This window comes from Neopsephotus bourkii, unplaced genomic scaffold (assembly GCF_033783945.1).
Source record: "Neopsephotus bourkii isolate Nb327-2 ecotype Australia unplaced genomic scaffold, CSIRO-AGI_Nbou_v1 NB_1350, whole genome shotgun sequence".
Classification (NCBI taxonomy): domain Eukaryota; kingdom Metazoa; phylum Chordata; class Aves; order Psittaciformes; family Psittacidae; genus Neopsephotus; species Neopsephotus bourkii.
The window spans coordinates 2,361,932-2,382,983 of NW_026901829.1; the positions used below are offsets into that span (position 1 = coordinate 2,361,932).

Consider the following 21,052-nt stretch of genomic DNA (forward strand, 5'->3'; position numbering starts at 1 on the left):
GAATAAGAAATGCTGAGGTGGCAGCATTATTAGCCCCAAGAAATGCAGGTGCCAATAAGGTAGAAGTAGCTGTCTGACCTGCAAAACATAACAATGTTTACTATGCTGTTAGTATGTAGCATATGAGTCTGGTTTCTCAGTGCTGCACCTTTAGTTTACTTTGTTATGCGTATGACACATTGGCATTTTTACTGCAGTACTTAGCTATCAGGCACAAGTTAAGGAAGTAAAAAAATAATCCAAATCTGAAGTAAATGAATGTCTTTGTTAATATAAAATATAGTCTCTTTTCTCAAGAGAGTCAAAACAGTCTTTTGACATAGGCTTCTCGGGTATGTTCTGAATCACTATGCAAAATTTTACTTACAAGTTGCAAATTAGTTAAAGAAAGGAATTCATTCTCTCAAGTCGCATATCGAGGTGTGTCAGTACATCAGATCATGAACAGCGGAAGAGAGTCTCCAGCTGTGGTGGGCATGCCTCCTGGGCAAGTTTTCACAGCTATAGGATAGAGATAGAGCTTCTTTTTCTTTCTGAGTTGATTAGTGAATGCTGGGTCAGCTTGTGCTTTGCACATGGGATGGATGGTGGAGTGAGCTGCTGCAGCACTGTCTTTGTATCTGCAGGATTTTCAGGTGGTATAGTAGAAAAATGTGAGGCAGTAGCACACAGGAGAGAGAGCGTGTGTATGTGATTGTCTGGGTATCAGTCCTGAGACACATGGGATGTGTTATCTGCCTGACACACTGAGATTGTACATGTGCTTTTTGTGGAGCCTGCTGTTGCTGGTTCCTGCACTAGGAGGTTCTAAGCAAGGCTAAAGATGAGGGTTTCTGAGCCCTCTGTATGCTACGTTCCTCTTATAGAGAGTTGCAAGTTTGTTTCAGAGTTCAGCTTTGCTCTAATTACTGTGTTCTTAGCTTCTGCCGGACAGCTAAACCCATCAAAATTGGTGAGTTTTGATTGTCACAACCGTTTTCTGGTTGCAGGCTTTAACTTTAGCAAATTCCTCACGACGAAACTATACAACTGGGGAAATTGTTAACCTGATGTCAGCAGATACTCAGCAACTCATGGAAATGGCTGTAAACCTCAACCTCTTGTGGTCAGCACCTTTTCAGATCCTCATGGCTGTTGTCTTTCTCTGGAAAGAACTTGGCCCTTCAGTCCTAGCAGGTGTTGCACTGCTTCTTTTGGTTATACCTATAAATGCACTCATTGCAGCCAAAGTAAAAAGACTGAAGGTGAGCTATTTAAATAAGCATAGTAAGAGAGATTAAATTGTCATAATATTGAAATGAAGGGGTGTGTGTACAAACTATGCATGTTTAAGAATACTATAGGTATAATCTAAATCAAACTCCAAACAAATAAGCAAAGCCAAGGCGCAGCTGTTTTTCACTGGAGGGAAGCATAGCTGGAGTTATGACATGTTTGATAGCTAAAGTAGTATTTAGTTTGGATACCTATATTTCCATTATCCTGAAACAATAATTTTGTATTAGTAAAAATTACTGTGTGATTCATTTGGGAAACAACTGTAGTTTTGCATATCACATGAGTTAATTCTATTAAATAAGGGATTTTTGTAGGATTATGGCCCTCTTCTACTTTTATTATTCAGGCTAAGCTGCTCACTCAAATTTAGCACATTCTCTTGAGGTTGGAATTCCCATAGAGGTACTGCATGTGTTCTGATTTCCTTTTTGCTTCTCTGATGCTACAGTTCTCTTGGCACTGTATTGCCTGTTAATACTTCTATTTCTGTGAGGTCCACTGAAAAAAAAAAAAACAACACAAAACTAACCCCCTAAGTTTTGTTTCATAATTGCTATCAAGGCAATTATTTGTCTCTTTTCTTATTCTGTCTTTGGTGACACAACATGCAGTAGCGACTCTGGGTCTCCATTAATTGTTTTGTAAGGCTGTGACAGTTTAGAAACATTGAAAAAACCAAGAATTTGCAGGTGAGCTGTTACAGCTATACATGCACTTAGGTCCCTACTGTGATATGAGAGAAGAAATACAAAAGGCAATTAAAGAATTCTGTCTAAAAGTTTACAACTTGTTGTGTTTGAATAAGACTCAAAACATTAAAGAGGCTACTAATTAGTGTAATAGATACGTGAGATGCAGAAGAGTCTATATATAGCATAGGAGTAAGAAGAATGTCTGTGTTTCTTCAGTAACAATGTATTCTTCAGTAACAACAGAAGCTCTCTTCCTAACCTCTGTATATATGCATGTATATGTGAATAGTGGTTTATATCCATATAGTGTTACATATATATTCATGCTTGTGTGTATATAGTGTTATATTATATTGTTAAAATGTTGTTTTAATGTATTTAATCCTTTACCTAACTAATGATTTCCTTTTACTACGTATGTATCTGAAAATGGTATAACTGCAGTGCTAGTGTGTTTTTTAGCAAGGTAAAAATAGAAAAAAGGTATTTATTGCCTATAGAACACTGAATATTTTACTCTCCATTTTATTTTGCTTGTTGAAAAATGTAAACATTGCTGTCTTTTAACCAGAAAAACCAAATGAAGAATTCAGATCAGCGAGTTAAGCTATTAAGTGAAATGTTACATGGCATAAAGGTAATGCAACAACTAATAAGGGTTTGGGGTTTTTTTTTAGGTTGCAAAGTCAGAGAGTTAGTTATTTAAAAAGCCCTAGGTTTTATGAGTAATATTTCAGCTAACAGTGATAAAAGTTTACAGAGAAAGTGTTTTGGGAAATATTTACTGGTTTAATTTGATTTGAAAAACTTATATTTCATGATGCATTATTTTTAATACCACATTTTTAATGAAATGTAAAATATATTAATAGATGTCTGAAAACCTTTGGCAGACTGAAATTTTGGCATAGAAGAAAAGCACTCCACAAAGTTGTCTCACTTTTGTTGTTTATCTTGTTTTGAAATAAACCATCTCATTGTTTATGATACATACGGGAAAAGATGAAATCTGAAGAAGTAACAGTAATGGGAGTATATCTTCCATAAGAACAACCTCATTTAGAGTTATCTCAGGTCTTGCTTTCATTTGTAAAACATTCAAGTTGTTGTAGTTTGGCATTGGTGAATATTTGAAAATGACATTTGAAGCTTTAGCTTATTTTCTGAAGCATGGTCACTGCTCTTTTGTTTTATAAAGATATGTTTGTTTGCTTGTTCAGATCCTCAAACTTTATGCATGGGAACCTGCGTATCAAAGGAAGGTCATGAGCATTAGAGAACGTGAAGTGGATGTTTTGAAGTCTTCTGGGTATCTGACAACTTACTCCATGCTAACGTTGACGTGTATTCCTTTTATGGTTTGTTTTATAAAAATATTAATTCATGCAAGGTTGTTTCTCAGGTTCCCGTGGCAAGGGTTATTGAAAGAGCTTGAAACTAAACTGGAAGGGGGAAAGGGATAAAATCAAGCTCATTAGAGATAAGCCTGTGTCCAGCACGACAGGGTTTGTGGGACAGGATCCTACTGCTCTCTAAACTACTGGAAAGGAGTTGTAGTGAGGTGGGGGTTGGTCTCTTTTCACAAGTGATAGGACAAGAGGAAATGGACTCTAGTTGCTCCAGGGAAGATTTAGATTGGATATTAGGGAAATTTTCTTCACCGGAAAGGTTGTCAAGCATTGGAACAGGCTCACCATGCCTGGAGGTATTTAAGAGGTGTGTAGACATGGCACTTAGGGGTGTAGTTGGTGGTGGACTTGGCAGAGCTGGGTTAACGGTTGGACTCAATTATCTTAAAGGACTTTTCCAACCTAAATGATTCCGTGGATCCAACTGGAAACTTCATTATGGGTAAATTACCACCTTTAACTTCAGTTACAAAAAATGACATATTCTAGTGCTTAAATCATGGTGTGTAAGAGCTGAAGAGGAATATTCCTTAGGAATAGTGAAAGGGAGGATTAAGGCCATCCTTCAATCTGTAACCTTGCTAACAACTGAGTTAAAGCAGTGAGTGAGAAAAATTCTCAAGTTGAATTAAATGCAGTGAAGTAATGAAGTTCTTATTTAGGATTTTATTAGGGGTCTTTATAACTAGTTTAGTTTAGGACTCTGAAATTCAACAAAAGAAAAGACTCTGTAGGACAGGTTGTTAAATGTAGGCTTTTCTGGGTATTCTGAAGGCTTGAGTGTCTGTTGTGTAAGAGTCTAATTTGTTCTCTGACAACTACTGACTAGATTCTTGAAAATAATTCCAAGTTTCCAACATAAAAATCCCTGCAGAAAATAATTCTATTTTATATCCAATATCATAGCAATAGCAAGAGAAAGATAAAAATGTGAATTTCCTGAAATACCGTGTTTGAGTGTTTTAAAAATGAAGAAAACAGTTAATGAGATGGGGAAGTCATTTCGTATAGTTTCACGTTTATCTGGCTGGGTCAAACACAGTAACCATGGCCTTTGCTCACTAAAATGATAGTATTCCTGCACTCAGTATTGCAGCTATGCAATAATTTCCATGTGCAGCAATTACAGAGCTTTTGCTTATACATGAGCAGAAATGGGATACTGCACCTTTCAAATGCAAACAAAAATAGTATATGTGTATAATTAGATTTTGCTTTTGGATATATCATTTTTTTTCATTTATTTAAAAGGTCTCCTTGGCTACATTTGGAGTCTTCTTTCATCTGGATAAAGATAATGTTCTAACAGCAACTAAGGTTTTTACATCTATTTCTTTATTTAACATTTTACGACTGCCTTTGTTTGATTTACCATCTGTGATCTCTGCTGTTGCCCAGGTAAACATACTATGAATAAGTGCCGTGAAAGGTTGATGTTTATACTCTTGTCATGTTTCATCTGTTTCTAGGAATGGTTAAGTCATTATTTATTTTAAGTTACATTTCGTTGATGTGAAACGGTATAGTAGTTTTATGGGTTGAGAAGCATGAAGGATATTTAAAGGATGTTTCTGTCTTAAGGAGACAGAAAATGAAAGGATTAACTATATATTCTAACACTGGATATGTCAAGCATGCTTTGTTATGTGATAACTATAAAGCAGTAGATCCTTAGGGAAAAAAATACACTTTTTTTGACTTTAGATTGTTTAGTACTGTAAGGAAAATATTTTGTAAACACCTAAACACCTTTTTTGTCTATCTTCAAATAGAAGATATTTGACAAGGAATATTATCTACAACTTTAAAGTTAAAATTTTAAGTTTTTAATTTTAATTTAAGGAAGCACAGATGTGTTGTATTGTATCTAATCTATCTATTCATCTGTCTATCTACCTACCTATTCATCTTGCAGACCAAAGTTTCTCTGAGCCGTTTAGAGGATTTTCTCTGTGCTGAGGATATTAACCCTGAGGATGTCAATCTAAACTACAGTGGAAGTAAGCAGTAGTTATTTTTTAATTGGTCATGAGTTTATATGGATAATCATTAAGAAACTCAACTGAGGGGATGGATTAGCAACTCTTTGGTCTCTTTTTCTTTACTGTGACAGATCATGCTGTTGGGTTTATTGGTGCTTCTTTCTGCTGGGAAAAGAACGGCGTGCCCGTCTTAAAAAAGTAAGGTATTTCTCACTGTTCTGTTTTATGAGCTCCTTTGGCAGAATGTGATGTCTATAGAGATTTTGTTCAGGTTTACTATATTTTTATTCAGATTAGTTAATGATGTTACATAACAAAAAAATAACATAAATTATTGTTTCCAGAGCATCCTATGTGACCAGTGTGCCCTGGAACGTCAAATCTGACCTGGTGTCCCTGATGCTCCAAGAGAAACCACATAAAAGTGCATGTTTCCCAGTATAGCACTGTATAAGTGCTATGGGAAGCTAGTGCCCTTCCCTTTCCTCTTCCTCTCTCCCACTCTTCCTCCCTCTGCCTCTCCATTTCTCTTTCCTAGCAGTTGATTGTCAGAGCAAGACAGAATGTGAACTACAGGCCTGAGAAGAATATGATAAGACCATTTTTTGGTTAGACTGTCTCCAATTGATTTCATTGCGACCAGATGAAAGCACAGTCTTTTAACTTGCATACAAGTCAATCTATATATAAAGCCATTATTGCAAGTTTCTGAATGGTACATAGTCAAAACACATGCAAACTGATGTACTAATTTCTCATCATTCTGAGGGTAAAATAGACTGTTTCTTTCTCACAGTGACCACTACTCATACATGATGGAGTGTGTACAAAGCAATTAACTAATTTGTCTTCTTCAATATTTCCAGTTTGAGTGTCAGCATTCCTGAAGGCTCTTTAGTTGCTGTTGTGGGAGAGGTTGGATCTGGAAAGTCATCTTTTCTCTCTGCTGTTCTTGGAGAAATGGAGAAACTTGAAGGAACAGCTCAGAGAAGAGTAAGATTGTCCATCTGTGTCCCCCTGCCCTGCCCGCTCTTCAATACCTAAATTAGGCAGAACTGCTTTTGAAAGTGCAGTTTCTCCTCCTCAGCTATTTATGGTTGTAGAAATACTGGCAAAGGTAGCTACAGCTTCTTGAATCATCAAAGAAAAGTAAGAATACAGTGACATTTGTTAATAATGTGACAGTTTGGCTTTGTTGTCAACCTACATGACTGCAAAGCTATTTTCATTTTTTTATGATCTATATAATTCAGTGCAAAAATCATGAGTGTTTAAGTCATGTATTGAGACTAAGGATCTCTAACAATTGCTGGTTTTGAACAGCTGTACAAACATGGCCCACTCGGAGCAGTTATAAGCTGATATAGAAGATGATCAACTTTCTTGAAAAGGTTTATGTGGATAAGGAAATAGAATACAGGATGTGGATACAGGATATAGAAACAGAGGTTAAAGCTGAACTTAGGTAGAGATGGAATTAGGGTGCTGGCTCTTCTAGCAACACGGACCCCCGTACCTTAACTTGTCTTATAGTTACATAGAGCAGTGAAAGTCCCCAGTGCAATATAGAGTTTAGGGAAGTTTTCAGTAGGTTATAGAAACAGAGGAAGTTAACCTCTGATGACAGACTACAGTGCTTGAGCCAATAAATATTAGTGAAAGGCACGATATCAGTTAATCTGCTTGCAAGTGGATGTGGCACCGTTAAAGAAGTGTCTTAGCCTTCAAAATAAGTGTTGAACACAAATTCGCTCCTGTAGAAAGCTAGTACAGTACCCTGTCACTGTTGGGGGGTGGGGAACGAATATGAAGTTGAGGTGTTTTGAATCTGAAAGTAGTAATTAATGGGAAAAAGGTTAGCTGTGTAAAATCTATAAGGAAGGCATATACCCAACAAGTGTATCTGTGCTATCAATTTGTTGTAAAATTAATAGAATTTAACAGAGCATGTAGCTGAATGTAAGAAAAGATTTACGAGCATTTCCAGTTATCATTCCTGTTCTTTAACCTTGATTTCTAATTCTAATTTCATGCTGACACATTCCACAGCATGTAATATAAAAATACAGTCAAACTGTATTTTGATATACCTAATACAGACCCATTTTGCTGTATGTAAATCTTATAGTAGACGCCTGTTTGTCACTAAGATCTCTCCCTGAAAGGCTGTTCAATATAAGTTCCAGCTCTGTTGGGTTTATTCACAGCATGTGCTCTTGTAATAATTACAGGCAAACTGTTATACAGGACTATTCAACAGATTGTTTTTATTACCAGACTTAATTGAAATATTAACAGTTTAATAATATAAACAGCTTAATAATTTTGGAGGTAATTACTGGTTACTTTGAGGAAAAGATGGATTTTCAAACATATTTTTAAATCCTTTTTTTTGTGTTCAAAGCCTGAGTAAATAAAATGTTTCCAATTCTTTTTAGGGCTCAGTGGCATATGCTTCTCAGCAGGCTTGGATTCAAAATGGCACTTTACAAGAAAATATTCTCTTTGGTGCAAATCTGCATAGGCCATACTATGAACTTGTTTTAGAGTCCTGTGCTTTACTGCCAGATTTGGAACAGTTACCGAATGGAGACCAAACAGAGATTGGAGAAAGGGTGAGAATTTGAGGGGTCAGAAATGATGCAATAAGTTACAACGTTTATGTTTTTATGTGTTACTTATTTGATAACTTATACCGATGACTTAATCAGTGCTCAGCCAAGTAAATCTATCAGATATCCTTATTAGCTTACTTACTTTGAACTTAAGTTTTGTCCAAACTCTGAACACTTAAAATGGTTCTTTTCTATACTGAAGTTTGAGTCAGCCCTGTTCTGTTCCCAGAGGGTTCCCTCTATAACGTAAAACTGCCTGTATGACTGTAAATAAAAGTAATTTTTTTTAATTTTCCTAACTACCTTGCATTCACCCATTTTAGAGTGAGAATTTAATCAACAGAGCTCAAACTTCATTCTAATTACTTGAAAATCCAAATTTACCTTTCTATATTCGTATCTAGTATAAAATTTACTTTGATTATCTGAAAAAACTAATGAGACTGAGTGTAATACACTCAGTATTTCATTTTAGCATTTCATATTTAAATGTGGATTATTTTGCTTTCTTAGGGTGTCAATATAAGTGGAGGGCAGAAGCAGAGAGTGAGTCTCGCTAGAGCTGTGTACAGCAATGCTGACCTGTATCTTCTGGATGACCCCCTGTCTGCTGTAGATGTACATGTTGGGAAACACCTTTTTGAGAAGATAATTGGCCCTTCAGGTCTCCTAAAAAACAAGGTAAAGTAGGGCGGCCTCCTTTCAATTTGGGGATGAATTGGTTTGCACAATACAGTGGACACAGTAGAAGTCTCAGTCATTCTGCAAAAGCTCATCCATTACCTAGTGTGTTGATGAAAATTATTCTGCTTAAAGAGGCTAAATTGAAAGCACAGCTGATTGTACCAGTTTGAAGGCTGTTGGGTAGAGATAGAACAGACCAGAAAAAAAGATTTGAGAGCTTACCTGACATGAGAGTCTGAAAGATTCACATAATATTTGCCTATTTCTTCTTTACTGGCAGTTTCTGAGAAGTGCCACTGTGTATAAAAGGCTGGGTGAAGCCCTTTGTGGTCACTCTTGATGCCTCACTGCAGTAAATAGGTTATAGAAAGAAAGGCTTCTTACTGAACAAAGAAATTCCTAGGGGAAAGTGGATCAGAAGGAATAGGTTCTCCCATTTCAAAACTGTTCATGCGGGAAGGTAAGATAGTTTGTAAAAAATCTCTTCTCAGTGTTATGAATTAATACAGATCATTCCTGCTGGCTGATGACTGCAAAACACATGTATTACTGTGAAATATTTACTATTATGAATACACTACTTACTATGAAGCAAATGTCTTCTGCTTTCCCTTTCTCCCTTCTCCCTTTTATCAAGTTACCTGCTCCATGGGTTATAAGTATGTGGCAGAAGCAAGAACACTAAAAATGGTAGACTTGTAAGCAGATTTTAATGTTGAGATCATAAAACTACATGTAGTTGATTAAAATCTACTTTATCTACTTCTTCTCCTTACAACCTAATCTAAATCATTCTTGAGCAGAGAATACACATTAAGAAATAGAAAAGTATAAGTAATAGTAAATAGCTATAAGCAGAAAGTTTGACATTACAATCAGCAGTTAAGAGTAATATAGTAAAGTAGGCAATAAATAATATAATAATAGAGTGGACAAATGAGCAAAATCCCAGAAAATTTCCATATATCATTCCAGTTATCATAACTGGAATATTTCATATCATGTCTACTTTTAATATACACTTTGTATTTATATGAAGAAATGGAAAACACTGTGTTTCAGACTCGTATATTGGTGACCCATAATGTAACATTCCTGCCTCACACCGATCTTATAATAGTAATGGAAGAGGGCAGAATAAGTCAAATGGGGACCTATCAAGAACTTGTTTCAAAGAGAGCTAATTTTGCTGAGCTTATTCAAGTCTTCAGTGCAGAGCATACAACTGAAGAGACAAGCCTGGTGGAAGGTGAGAAAATCTGTATACTTTGTTTGCTTAGTACTTTTAATTCAAGATGTTAAAAATATTCCTCCTGGAAAATAAATAGAATGATTGCTGGAAAATGTCTAAATTTTGATATAGAATTACAGGTTATACACTGAAAAAAATAAATCAGGCTTTAATATCTTGAGATCAAATGTTTTACTCTTTCAACTAATGAATGTGTAATATGCTACCTTATTCAGCTGTTTGCTACCTTTGCATACTGTATGAATTGCCTGGCAAAGTTACCCAATTCTGTTAAGGATTTGTCACCCAGTAAAAAATTTGTGGACATTTAAAATTAATCTTGCAGTGTCAGTGATTATGTGCTGTTTTATATTGGATGTTTCCCATTTCCATCACCTTAGAGTGCTGCATGGAGCACAGCAGGATTAAGAGAATATTGTCCATCTGTAGGAGACAAAAAATGGATCAGGACTTAGTTTACTTCTCTACCTGAGTTGTTCAATGTGTGCTCTTGAGAGTTGTGGGAAACAAGTACATTGACAATACAGTCTGTTTGACCTGTCTTCATTGTGTACTTCAGAAAGTTGTGGTTACTTAATTTTGAGAGAAGGAATCTCTCCCCATGACAAGAACATCCTATAACAGATACATGACTGCAGATGTTTGCAATGCTGGTCTCCAGTTAGTTTAGCTACTCTAAATTGAGTCTGCTGTAAGTACAGTGCACAGTCTGGTGGTCTGATTAATTCAGGCCCTATACTGGAGCCAGCACTTTGAGTTTCATGGGGAGGAGCAGAAAGACAGAACAGCAGATTTGCAAAAGGCAGCAGTGGGCAGTCTTGAATTAACTGTGTTGGGACAAAAGTATGAGATAGCTGTGTAAAGGAAATATGTATTATTCATGAAGGGTAATAAGGTGAGGGAAGGGGAAACAAAGTAATGAGGAGAAGAAACCGCATGCAATGTGTTGTGATACAACATTATACAGCAGAGGTACATTCAGCAGGATGGAATGGTTTAAAAATCATATATTTGTCTTGACAGATCTGTTGACAAAACCAACATCAAATACGAAAATAAGAAACAAACCCATTCCTGGAAGAAAAAAATGGTGACTCCTTTCATTAACACACAAAGAGCAGCAAACTTGGTTTTCCAGCCATGATGCGAGAATACTTTGAGATAAACACTAATGTTAATATTTGTAGGGATACTTATACTTTCACTAAGCAAGAATGAAATGCCAAAGAGACTCGGGTCTTGGGGGAGATTTACCCACTGCCACAGTTCTAGAATTTGATCATAAAACTTTCTGTCTTATGTAGTTGCTGTCTCAAGACTAGGTCGACTTCAGTAGTTCATACTATAAAGTACTCTCATCCATCATTTTGTCCCAGTTTTTAATTTCTAGCTTCCTGTACTGTACCATCTACTCATGGCATAATACTGAAAAATGTTTTGATTTTTTTTTCTGCTGTAGTGAGATCTCCCAAAGAAGAAGGCCAAATGGGCAGGAGTCTGCAAGAAAGAGAACTGCTGAAATGTAAAGAGTAAGTATTAAAATAATAAATAAAATTAGCCCTTGCTTAACTGTTGCAGTGTTAGAACAATCCTAAGTGCTGAAGTCTGTACAACTATGCTTCACCATGCAAATATGGGTGAAGCCTGAATGACCATCAACACTTGGCTGGAGGGCATGTATCTGGAGCTCGTCTTCTGGTTACACTTTATGCTAAAGAAAACCAGTTAATGATGTGCTGCATGAGTTCAAGAGGTCCAGTTTTGTGGGCTGCTTCACTGTGTGAACCAAAGTACATTAAGCAGGAATGAAAGGAACTTTCAGAAGGCTAACTGAACTCACTAGTGTGGATGCACCCACAATTCCATGGCAGCAATTTGGTGTATTAACAAGTTGTTTATGCTCTTTGTTTTTCCCCTGTAAGATTGATTTATCTTTTTCCACCTTTATGAAAACTTCTGGGCTTTCAAATAGTTGAATGACCTCCTAGATCAATTTTTAAAACATTGTAGTGGTATATTGGAGGTGGTAGAAGATAAGCAAAGGTGAAGTAGAAGAGACTCAAACTAGCCAGCACAACATTTCAGCTTAACCACCCCGGTCCAGCAGCAGTAGAATTGGATGTGTCAGATAGTAATCTCTAATCCTGAGCCCAGATAAGGGCTGAGAGACCTGAGTTGCACCACATTTACATGTCTCAGAAAAGGGTGGTCTTGCACCTCTAGCTGATGCCTATTCAGGGCAAGCTTGGATTTATCTACAGGTAGGTACAAGAAATGAAACGGCCATACCTCATGTTGTCTTCTGACCATAGCATTATTGTAATAACACAAATAGAACAGCTGAGAACAGTTCATGGATCCACAGGAAATAATTACAAGATTTTACAGTATTAATTTTTGCTTAGGAACAATCAAACATATTCTTTGTGTGATGATTCACAAGAAGATTTGAAAGTGTTTTCTTTTTGCAGTTCTTCCTTTGATCAATGGAAACTACTCACGAACAATAAAGAAAAAGTTGCCACTGGTGGTGTAAGTATCACCAACAGAAAAGCTTTGACATTAGGTTTTATAACAATGTACTGTTTTGCAGTTTTCTATTTCTTTTTAAGGTTGCCTGAAATCTCATTACTGAATATAAAATGTATTTAAATACCTGCTGGAGCAGAGACTAGGAATTTTTCATGGTGATACTGCTGCAGTATTAGTTTATGTTGGAAGCACACTTTCTGCAGTCTCCATTTAAAAAAATCCTGCCAGTTGCTAGGTAGAAGGAAAAGAACAAGTGAAACTTGAGTGTGGAGAAGGTCAAAACTTCCTGGGAAACTGTAGTTTACTTAAAATAAGAATGGGGTGAGAAAGGGAAGAAGATGATAAATGGATGGTAGAAAAGAATCAGCAGAAGAGATAGAAGAGTTTGTGCTAAGTAGAGCTTATTTCCATCCTGTAATTAAATCAAAGAATCATTATTCTGCTCCTACCAGTTCTACCTTTCAAGTTTCCTAGCTGAGTTTAGCCTCATTAATGCTCATCTACGCCAAGGATGAGAATTTTCTTCTGCTGACACTAATTTCCTTGGCTCCAGGAGTCCAGAGTGGCAGTTCTAAGGTTTCTAGTTCCATTGATGAATAGAGTAAGATTTGCTTCATACAAACTGAATTGCATTTGTTTGTTTGTTTGATCTGGTTTTGTTCATTAGTTTGTTTTGTATATAAGATAAGATTGTATATAAGTTTGTTTGTTTGTATATAAGTTTGTTTTGCATGTAAGATTTTTTAAGTCTGACACTGGAAAGTGTCACAAGCAAGCTTGCCTCTGATATGTATCTTTAAAGAGCAGAGTGTGGTGGGAAAGAAAACCTTTTTATAGTAGGATTTTATATACCTAAGTTATCAGATTTAATTAAGAAATGATTTAGATTTAATCTGAGTTTAATGTATCCACTTCCCATTATGTAATATGTATTTGCCTTCAACAGTTATAATGACTTTTATATATATATAATTTTTTTTTTTTTTTAGATGAAAATGTCAGTTGTTTTGAAATACCTCCAAGCCTTCAACTGGCAATGGATGTGGCTAACCATAGCTGCTTATTTAGGACAAAACGCACTAGCCGTTGGACAAAATCTATGGCTTAGCACCTGGACTGCAGAAACGGCAAAAGTTAGTGATCTCACAGAATGGAAACAATCTCAAAACTATAAACTTCATATCTATGGACTTCTGGGACTCATACAAGGCAAGGATGAGCATTTATGACTGTTTTCTCACCACTTGCCAAGTCTGATCTGCCTGAATGTGTATTAGCAAAGAAATAATGCTGGCTGTTTCATAAACAGAATTGTATGCCACACAGTATAATAGTTCAGCCTGGGGAGAGGAGATGTACAGGCATGCTGAAAAAAATGCTATTTGAGTTTATGATACTTCTGTGAATTCTTGGAACATCCAATTGTAACCTAATGAAGTTATGTTGGCATCTCAGTGAAGAAGGAAAATAGTGTTGACGTGTGGCATGCTAACATGGGAGACTTACATGCAAGAAAAACATACTTATGAAGTAGTAAGATGTATCAACAATCTACAAATATATGCATTTGTAAAGCTAAGAAAGATATGAAATGTGACTGTTGAATTGCTCACTGTTGTAGAAAACTGTGACAGATACAAGCTCCATATGTTTCCTTCCCCAGCCATTCATGCAGTCTTTTAATTCATCCATTCGTAAGGTCTTTTTGTTTGCTGCGGTGCCTATGTGATCACCAGGGGATCCCTGTCTGCTTCTCGGGCATTGCATCATCAGCTGTTAGACAATGTATTGCATCTCCCTCTTCAGCGTTTTGAAACTGATCCTGTAGGTCAGATCATCAATAGATTCACAAAGGTAAAAGGAAAACTCGTGTATTTTCCATTTTATGAAAATGAAGCTTGAGCGACTAATGGATTTAACTTCATTTAGTGTTGTTGAAAAATGAAAGATACGAAAGTAAGTTAGTGCAATATCTAGCAATAGAAAGTTATTTTAGTGCATAAAACTTTTAAGAACTGTCTCAAGCTACTTTCTTACAAAATCATCAAAATGTGTTATTAGAAGTTGTATAGACCCTTTTCAAGATCATTAGGAGGTCATTCCTCAAAACCCATTTTTGCCATGCAGCAAGTTTACTAGACATAAACCTGATCTGTGTTTCAAAAAATTTGTATTTTTCTTTGATAGTATATTGCATATCAGACTCAAATGTTTTTGTCAAATACAATTGATACATTACATTCACATTCTCAGAGGTATATAGACGTAAGGTGAATAATATTTTCTATTTTTGTAGTGTTTTGGCTTTAACTGGAACTGCTAATACATAAACAAGTGTTATTTACTATAACTTTAATAGTTCCCACTCTCATCATAACTACATAATTGCAAAGCACTACTGATCAGTTCAGATATAATGACTGTTGGTAGCCATGTTCTCTAGAATAGACCCAAGAGTGGTTATATAATACACTAAAAGATCAGTTGATTTAGGTTCCACTCAGGACCCTGGTCTTTGGTAGTGGTATATTATAAACTGGGTTTGAAAAAGCTTTACAATGTACAGTAAGAGATTAGTAATATTTCAGTACAGTTCTAGAGTTATTAACAGGAGTATGCAAGGGTTAGGATTTGAATTCCTGGCTTCCTTTTCAGTCTCATATGCTTTATGTAAGTATTGAGTCACAAAATAGCAAAAGCTGTCTCTTTCTGACTTGAACACTCTCAGCCTGTTCTCTGACATACCATGGGTAGTCTAAAAGCTATTATGTCTATTCCACTTTTAGAAAAATAATAACAGTATACAAATACATTCTATTATGATATAATTGGGGGGAACCTACTAATTTTTATTGAAGATATTTTAGTTTGATTCCATTTTTAAAGAATTCCTTCTCAAAGTTTTTAGTGGAATTTACTCACAAAAGTCTTGATTTTTTTCTGTGCATTTTTACAGGACTTATTTATAGTGGACTCACGTTTCCATTACTACTTACGAACTTGGCTAAATTGTACACTAGATGTTATTGGAACCATTCTGGTTATTACATCTGCCTCACCACTATTCATAGTGGTAGTTATTCCCCTGGGGTACTTCTATTTTACTATCCAGGTAACTGCATTAAGCTTTTACAAGGATTTCTGGATTTATGTGGGTGACATATCCAAAGCAATCAAGGATACAGGCTTAAATTATTCCTTACTGTTAAAAAAAAAGTATCTCCAAATATATATATGTGTGTGTGTATACAAAGAACACGTGAAATCGCTTTCAGAAAAAGTCCTCAGGCTCCCTAAAAGGAAATTGAATATATCCTGCAGTGCTTGTGAACTTTTAACAACTTTGTGCTTTCCTCTTTATTAGGAAGATACAATATTGATATAGGAAGATACAATATTGATATAGGAAGGTACAATATTGATATAGATTCCACCAAGAAATTTGATGGTTACCTGAAAAAATGGGGTGTATGTTGTAGTTAATGTTTAAAGTTCAAGTAACTGTGAAACAGCAGACATGAAATAGAATGATGCTTAGACTACCTGTGCCGTATTTTTTTCTAGAGTGTCAGTTATACTACTGAGAAACCAAAAGTAAAGTTTTAGAAACACTAATTGCTGCATTTCTGTTTCTTGATGCTAGAAGTATGGTCTGTGATTGAAGACCTTAAAAGAATATAAGGGAAGAAAAAGAGGACCTGGATTCAGTCTCTGCTAAGGAATTTACATTGATACATTGAAGAAACAAAGGGTGACTTTCATCTGAGAAAGAATTAGGACATTCTAATTTGAAATGTTATGGAGAAGTGTTAGTTAATTGTTACACACTTGTGGTATAGCCCATTTTCTATAGAATTTGGAAATAATGTTTTCTTATTTAACCTTACCACTAATTTCTATATTGCAGTTATAGAAGCATTATGATGTTGACGTGCCCCAAGAGACAAAGGTGTTTTTTTTTAATACTCCTTGCAAACAGCTTTTTTTCTGTGTAGGGACTTCCAACTTCATCATATTCAAAATTCACAGGAGTTACTAGACAGATAACTGGAAATAAATATAGCAAATATTTTAAATAATGTAAAATAAGCTGTAGCAACTTAAAATGTCTGTCTTGTCTGTTTTATACTGTTTTATTAGCGATACTACATAGCGAGCTCACGGCAGATTCGACGGCTAGCAGGAGCGTCACATTCTATTGTGATTTCCCATTTCAGTGAGACTCTTGTAGGGCGATCAACAATTCGAGCATTTGGCCACCAAGAGAGATTCATTAGAAAAAATAATGATGCTGTGTATGAGAACTTGGTTTACTTCTACAACAGCATCATCTCAAACAGGTACTTTACAGCAGTTCTGCGTCTGTGACTGAGACCACCTTCTGTAGAATTCCACAACTGTTTACCTTTAGTCAGGGAAAACCCACTGAGAAAGAGAATAGCTATTTATCCAGCAGTCTTTGTAATGAATGCATAGATTATGTATGAGCACTAGGATGATTTCTTCTTTATGTACCAAAGATTTGTAGAAAACATGCATATTCTGTTGAGAATATTAAAAAACATCTGATGAGAATATAATAAAAAAGCAGGGAGAGGGGAAGAAAAACAAGTTTACCAATACATCATAAGCATGGCCTGTATGACATTTCAGATTTGTCTTACGAGTTTATGAACAAATCAAACTTGTAGTTCAGTAATTCACATGGAAGAAACCTGAGAAGAACTCTCAAGAAGTCTTGAGAATGGAATCTTTGGTTTAAGGAAAATAAGTTAATTTCCTCTCCTTCCTTTGGGATGCAGTTCAGTTAGAGGCAGAGATGAGCAAGGATATTTCAGTTGTCATTTTCAGTCATATACCTGAATCTTTTCCAGATAGGAAAACCAGTATAACGAGTGAAGGAAGCACTAGCCAGGAGTTGAGACCTGCATTCAGTTTTTAGCGGTGCTACCAGTTCTAGATATATCATCTTCCCTGGCGAGTCCATCTGTAAAATGGGAATGATGGCACTTACCTCTTTTGTTAGGGTAAATTGCTAACATTATGATCTCAACGAGTCATTATATTAGCAACATGTTCACTATACTATAAAAAATTTTGTAGGTAATTCACTTTTTTCTTTGCCTTGATTTGCTAACAGGTGGCTATCTGTTAGGCTTGAATTTCTGGGAAATTTAATGGTGTTCTTTGCTGCACTGTTTGTAGTACTGGCTGGAAATACCATGAGTTCTTCTACAGTGGGTTTATCTATATCCTATGCTCTAAATGTAAGTAATAGTATAATTTTTTTGCTGCTCCCACATTGCTTATGAAGAGGAAATAATACATACAATGAAGCTGGGTAGGTGGATATACGCAGTAGCATCAATGAGATTGAATCTCATGGGCAGAACAGAGTTTTCTTTTAAATTCCTTTAATTCTGGGAAGCTTCACATTAATTATTTTCCACTTCTCAATTTAGATGAAATAATAATAATAAAAATGTATTTAAAAATCAGTAGGTATGGTTTAAGTGTTTTGTTAATCTAAATCAGAAGCTTAGTCATGTACAATTATAGTTCATATTTGAGTCCTTGTTCACTTGTTGAATGCTATGCAGGATTGCTTCCTGAAAGGTTTAATAAAATCATTTACTTTAGCATTTTCCTTGTAAAAGTAATACATGAAATGTGTCTTGAAGTAAGGTAAATTGTACTGATATGTTGCTAGTTAAAATAAATCTTCAGTATTAAGTATACACAAACTAAGCATCCAAATTTCTTTAATCTTATGACTCTTAGGGGTGTAGCGGTATCCAGATTCTCACTGTAGTAAGTGCGTGCTTCAGAAACACAGCTGACAGGTACTCACGAACACACACACACAAATATAAACAATTACCTGTCCTGGCATATCCATATCACCCCCAACTGGCAAGAGTTCCATTTTCTATTATTCAGAAAAAGAACAATCTCCTTTATATACCATTTTTTGTGGTGATGGTAGTCGTAGGTACTCCACAGTTTTTTACCTTCATCTGATGTCAAATTGACGCCATTCTTTAGTTATATACAGCCTTTTGAAACAGTTGACTCTAAGAATTCATTTGGCTCACTGTTTTCCTATAGGAGTGGAAATATTTAACCACAGAATTGGCTCTGTCTGCAGAAGCATTTCCAGTGCTTGAAGATGAGAAATTTGGCAGACATGATAGACCAAATACATATCTCCATTACAAATTGCTTCCATTTTGTTCTGTTTTGCTAGCTTACTTTACCTAGGGAATAGTGCATTAATGTACCTGCAGTATTAGCCATATATGATTTTCCTTTCAACATCATACTGAGCACTTTCTGTAGATCCTGAAATAGTTTCAGATTTCTGGAGCTGTTGTATTACTGAAAATTACAATAGCCATTGGGCAGTCTGAAAGCAGACAAGAAGTGCTGAGAGGAATGCTGAGGTCAGTAATTTTCTGACAGTGCATTTGGTGTGCTATGCTTTTCTGTATACTTTTTGGCTTCTGTGATTAGGCATGCAGCTTATGAGATGATTGAATTCAGGGTAAGTTTTGAAATTAATATGCTGTATTCTGGTAGAGTCAAATGTTTATGTTCTATGATGCCACTATTTCCCCAGATAATTCAGAGTCTAAATTTTTGGGTGCGTAAAGCGTGTGAAATTGAAACCAATGCAGTTTCAATTGAAAGAATTTGTGAATATGCAAAAATGGATAAAGAGGTAAGCATTCTTCTTGAAATGGAGAGGATTCTTCCTCAATATTTAATTTATGTGCTTAGAAAATTATCTAGATTGATTTTAATATTGATGAGTGGTAATAGGTTATAATTTGTTCTTAAATACTTCCTCTTATTGTTTTATGCTGAGAATAATATTTAGCTTCTTCAATTACATTTATAGTCACAGCAGTTTTATTCTTCCTTTGACCATAAAATTCTTTGCATTCTTCTTAGCAGTAGATTTTGTAGTAAGACTAATGCACGTGAACTTTCTATGCTATGTGCAACCAAGAGGAGCATTTATTTAAGAGGGGAAGAGAGGCCTGTCAGACCCCTAACTGTTACTCTCCTCTTGTCTGAAGAGACATTTGCTTAAACATGATTTGCCTTGGTTAATGTGCTTTTCTGAAACTAGTGCCCATGTCAGGCATGGAGGCAGAAAAGCCTTGGTCTGTCTCAGAAACAAGATTCTCTTCTACTTCTTCATTCTCTTTTAGACTTCCCTCATGTTTATGTTTCCTGGTCTGTGTTCACATCTTTCTGTTATCTCCTACTCCACTTCTTAAAACAAAACATATCTCATAAAATGTGCTTTAAATATCTGCAAGATTAGGCATCAGATTAAATTCAGTTCCTGTCATCTGACGGAACAAATACCAAACTATTAACGACTACTCAGTTAAACTGAGTGCACTTTTTTAAATGAGTGTATACATGTTAAAAACCCCACAACCCAAACCCAATCTCGTAGCCTTTTATGAGGAAATAACACAGTGGATGGATGATGGCAGAGCAGTGGATGTGGTCTACCTTGACTTCAGCAAAGCGTTTGACACAGTCTCCCACAGCATTCTCACAGCTAAATTGAGGAAGTGTGGTCTGGATGATCGGGTAGTGAGGTGAACTGAGAACTGGCTGAAGGAGAGAAGCCAGAGAGTTCTAGTCTATGGGGCGGAGTCTAGTTGGAGGCCTGTATCTAGTGGAGTACCTCAAGGGTCAGTACTGGGACCAGTATTATTTAATATATTCATCAACGATTTAGATGAAGGAATTGAGTGTACTATCAGCAAGTTTGCTGATGACACTAAGCTGGGAGGAGTGGCCGACACGCCAGAAGGCTGTGCTGCCATCCAGCGAGACCTGGACAGGCTGGAGAGTTGGGCGGGGAATAACTTGATGAAATATAACAAGGGAAAGTGTAGAGTCCTGCATCTGGGCAGGAACAACCCCAGGTTCCAGTATAGGCTGGGGACGACCTGTTAGAGAGCAGTGTAGGGGAGAGGGACCTGGGGGTCCTAGTGGACGACAGGATGACCATGAGCCGACACTGTGCCCTTGTGGCCAAGAAGGCCAATGGCATCCTGGGGTGTATTAGAAGGGGGGTGGTTAGTAGGTCGAGAGAGGTCCTCCTTCCCCTCTACTCTGCCCTGGTGAGACTGCATCTGGAATATTGTGTCCAGTCCTGGGCCCCTCAGTTTAAGAAGGACAGGGACCTGCTGGAGAGAGTCCAGCGCAGGGCAACTGAGATGATTAAGGGAGTGGAGCATCTCCCTTATGAGGAAAGACTGAGGGAGCTGGGTCTCTATAGTTTGGAGAAGAGGAGATTGAGGGGTGACCTTATTAGTATATATAAGTATATAAAGGGGGAGTGTCACAAGGATGGAGCCAGGCTCTTCTCAGTGGCAAACAATGATAGGACAAGGGGCAATGGGTGCAAACTGGAACACAAGAGATTCCACTTAAACTTGAGAAGAAACTTCTTCTCAGTGAGGGTGACAGAACACTGGAACAGGCTGCCCAGGGAGGTTGTGGAGTCTCCTTCTCTGGAGACATTCAAAACCCGCCTGGACACGTTCCTGTGTAACCTTATCTAGGTGTTCCTGCTCCA

At 36.5% G+C, this 21,052-nt stretch overlaps 1 protein-coding gene across 7 annotated transcripts in view; it reads left to right on the top strand.

Moving 5' to 3' along the window:
- The window catches only part of LOC133219387 (multidrug resistance-associated protein 1-like), a 33,192-nt gene that overhangs the window by 7,595 nt on the left and 4,545 nt on the right, over positions 1-21,052 (top strand). For 6 of the 7 annotated variants that reach the window (XM_061366676.1, XM_061366679.1, XM_061366677.1 and 3 more), the window contains 18 exons: positions 990-1,244; positions 2,542-2,607; positions 3,191-3,328; positions 4,631-4,777; positions 5,295-5,379; positions 5,493-5,559; positions 6,228-6,354; positions 7,800-7,976; positions 8,490-8,657; positions 9,723-9,909; positions 11,372-11,441; positions 12,384-12,444; positions 13,434-13,653; positions 14,144-14,298; positions 15,401-15,556; positions 16,585-16,784; positions 17,585-17,711; positions 19,064-19,165. In XM_061366676.1, the coding sequence (XP_061222660.1) occupies positions 990-1,244; positions 2,542-2,607; positions 3,191-3,328; positions 4,631-4,777; positions 5,295-5,379; positions 5,493-5,559; positions 6,228-6,354; positions 7,800-7,976; positions 8,490-8,657; positions 9,723-9,909; positions 11,372-11,441; positions 12,384-12,444; positions 13,434-13,653; positions 14,144-14,298; positions 15,401-15,556; positions 16,585-16,784; positions 17,585-17,711; positions 19,064-19,165 (2,508 nt within the window). The remainder of the gene's footprint in view (positions 1-989; positions 1,245-2,541; positions 2,608-3,190; positions 3,329-4,630; positions 4,778-5,294; positions 5,380-5,492; positions 5,560-6,227; positions 6,355-7,799; positions 7,977-8,489; positions 8,658-9,722; positions 9,910-11,371; positions 11,442-12,383; positions 12,445-13,433; positions 13,654-14,143; positions 14,299-15,400; positions 15,557-16,584; positions 16,785-17,584; positions 17,712-19,063; positions 19,166-21,052) is intronic. The other variant, XM_061366678.1, reaches the window with a different exon arrangement.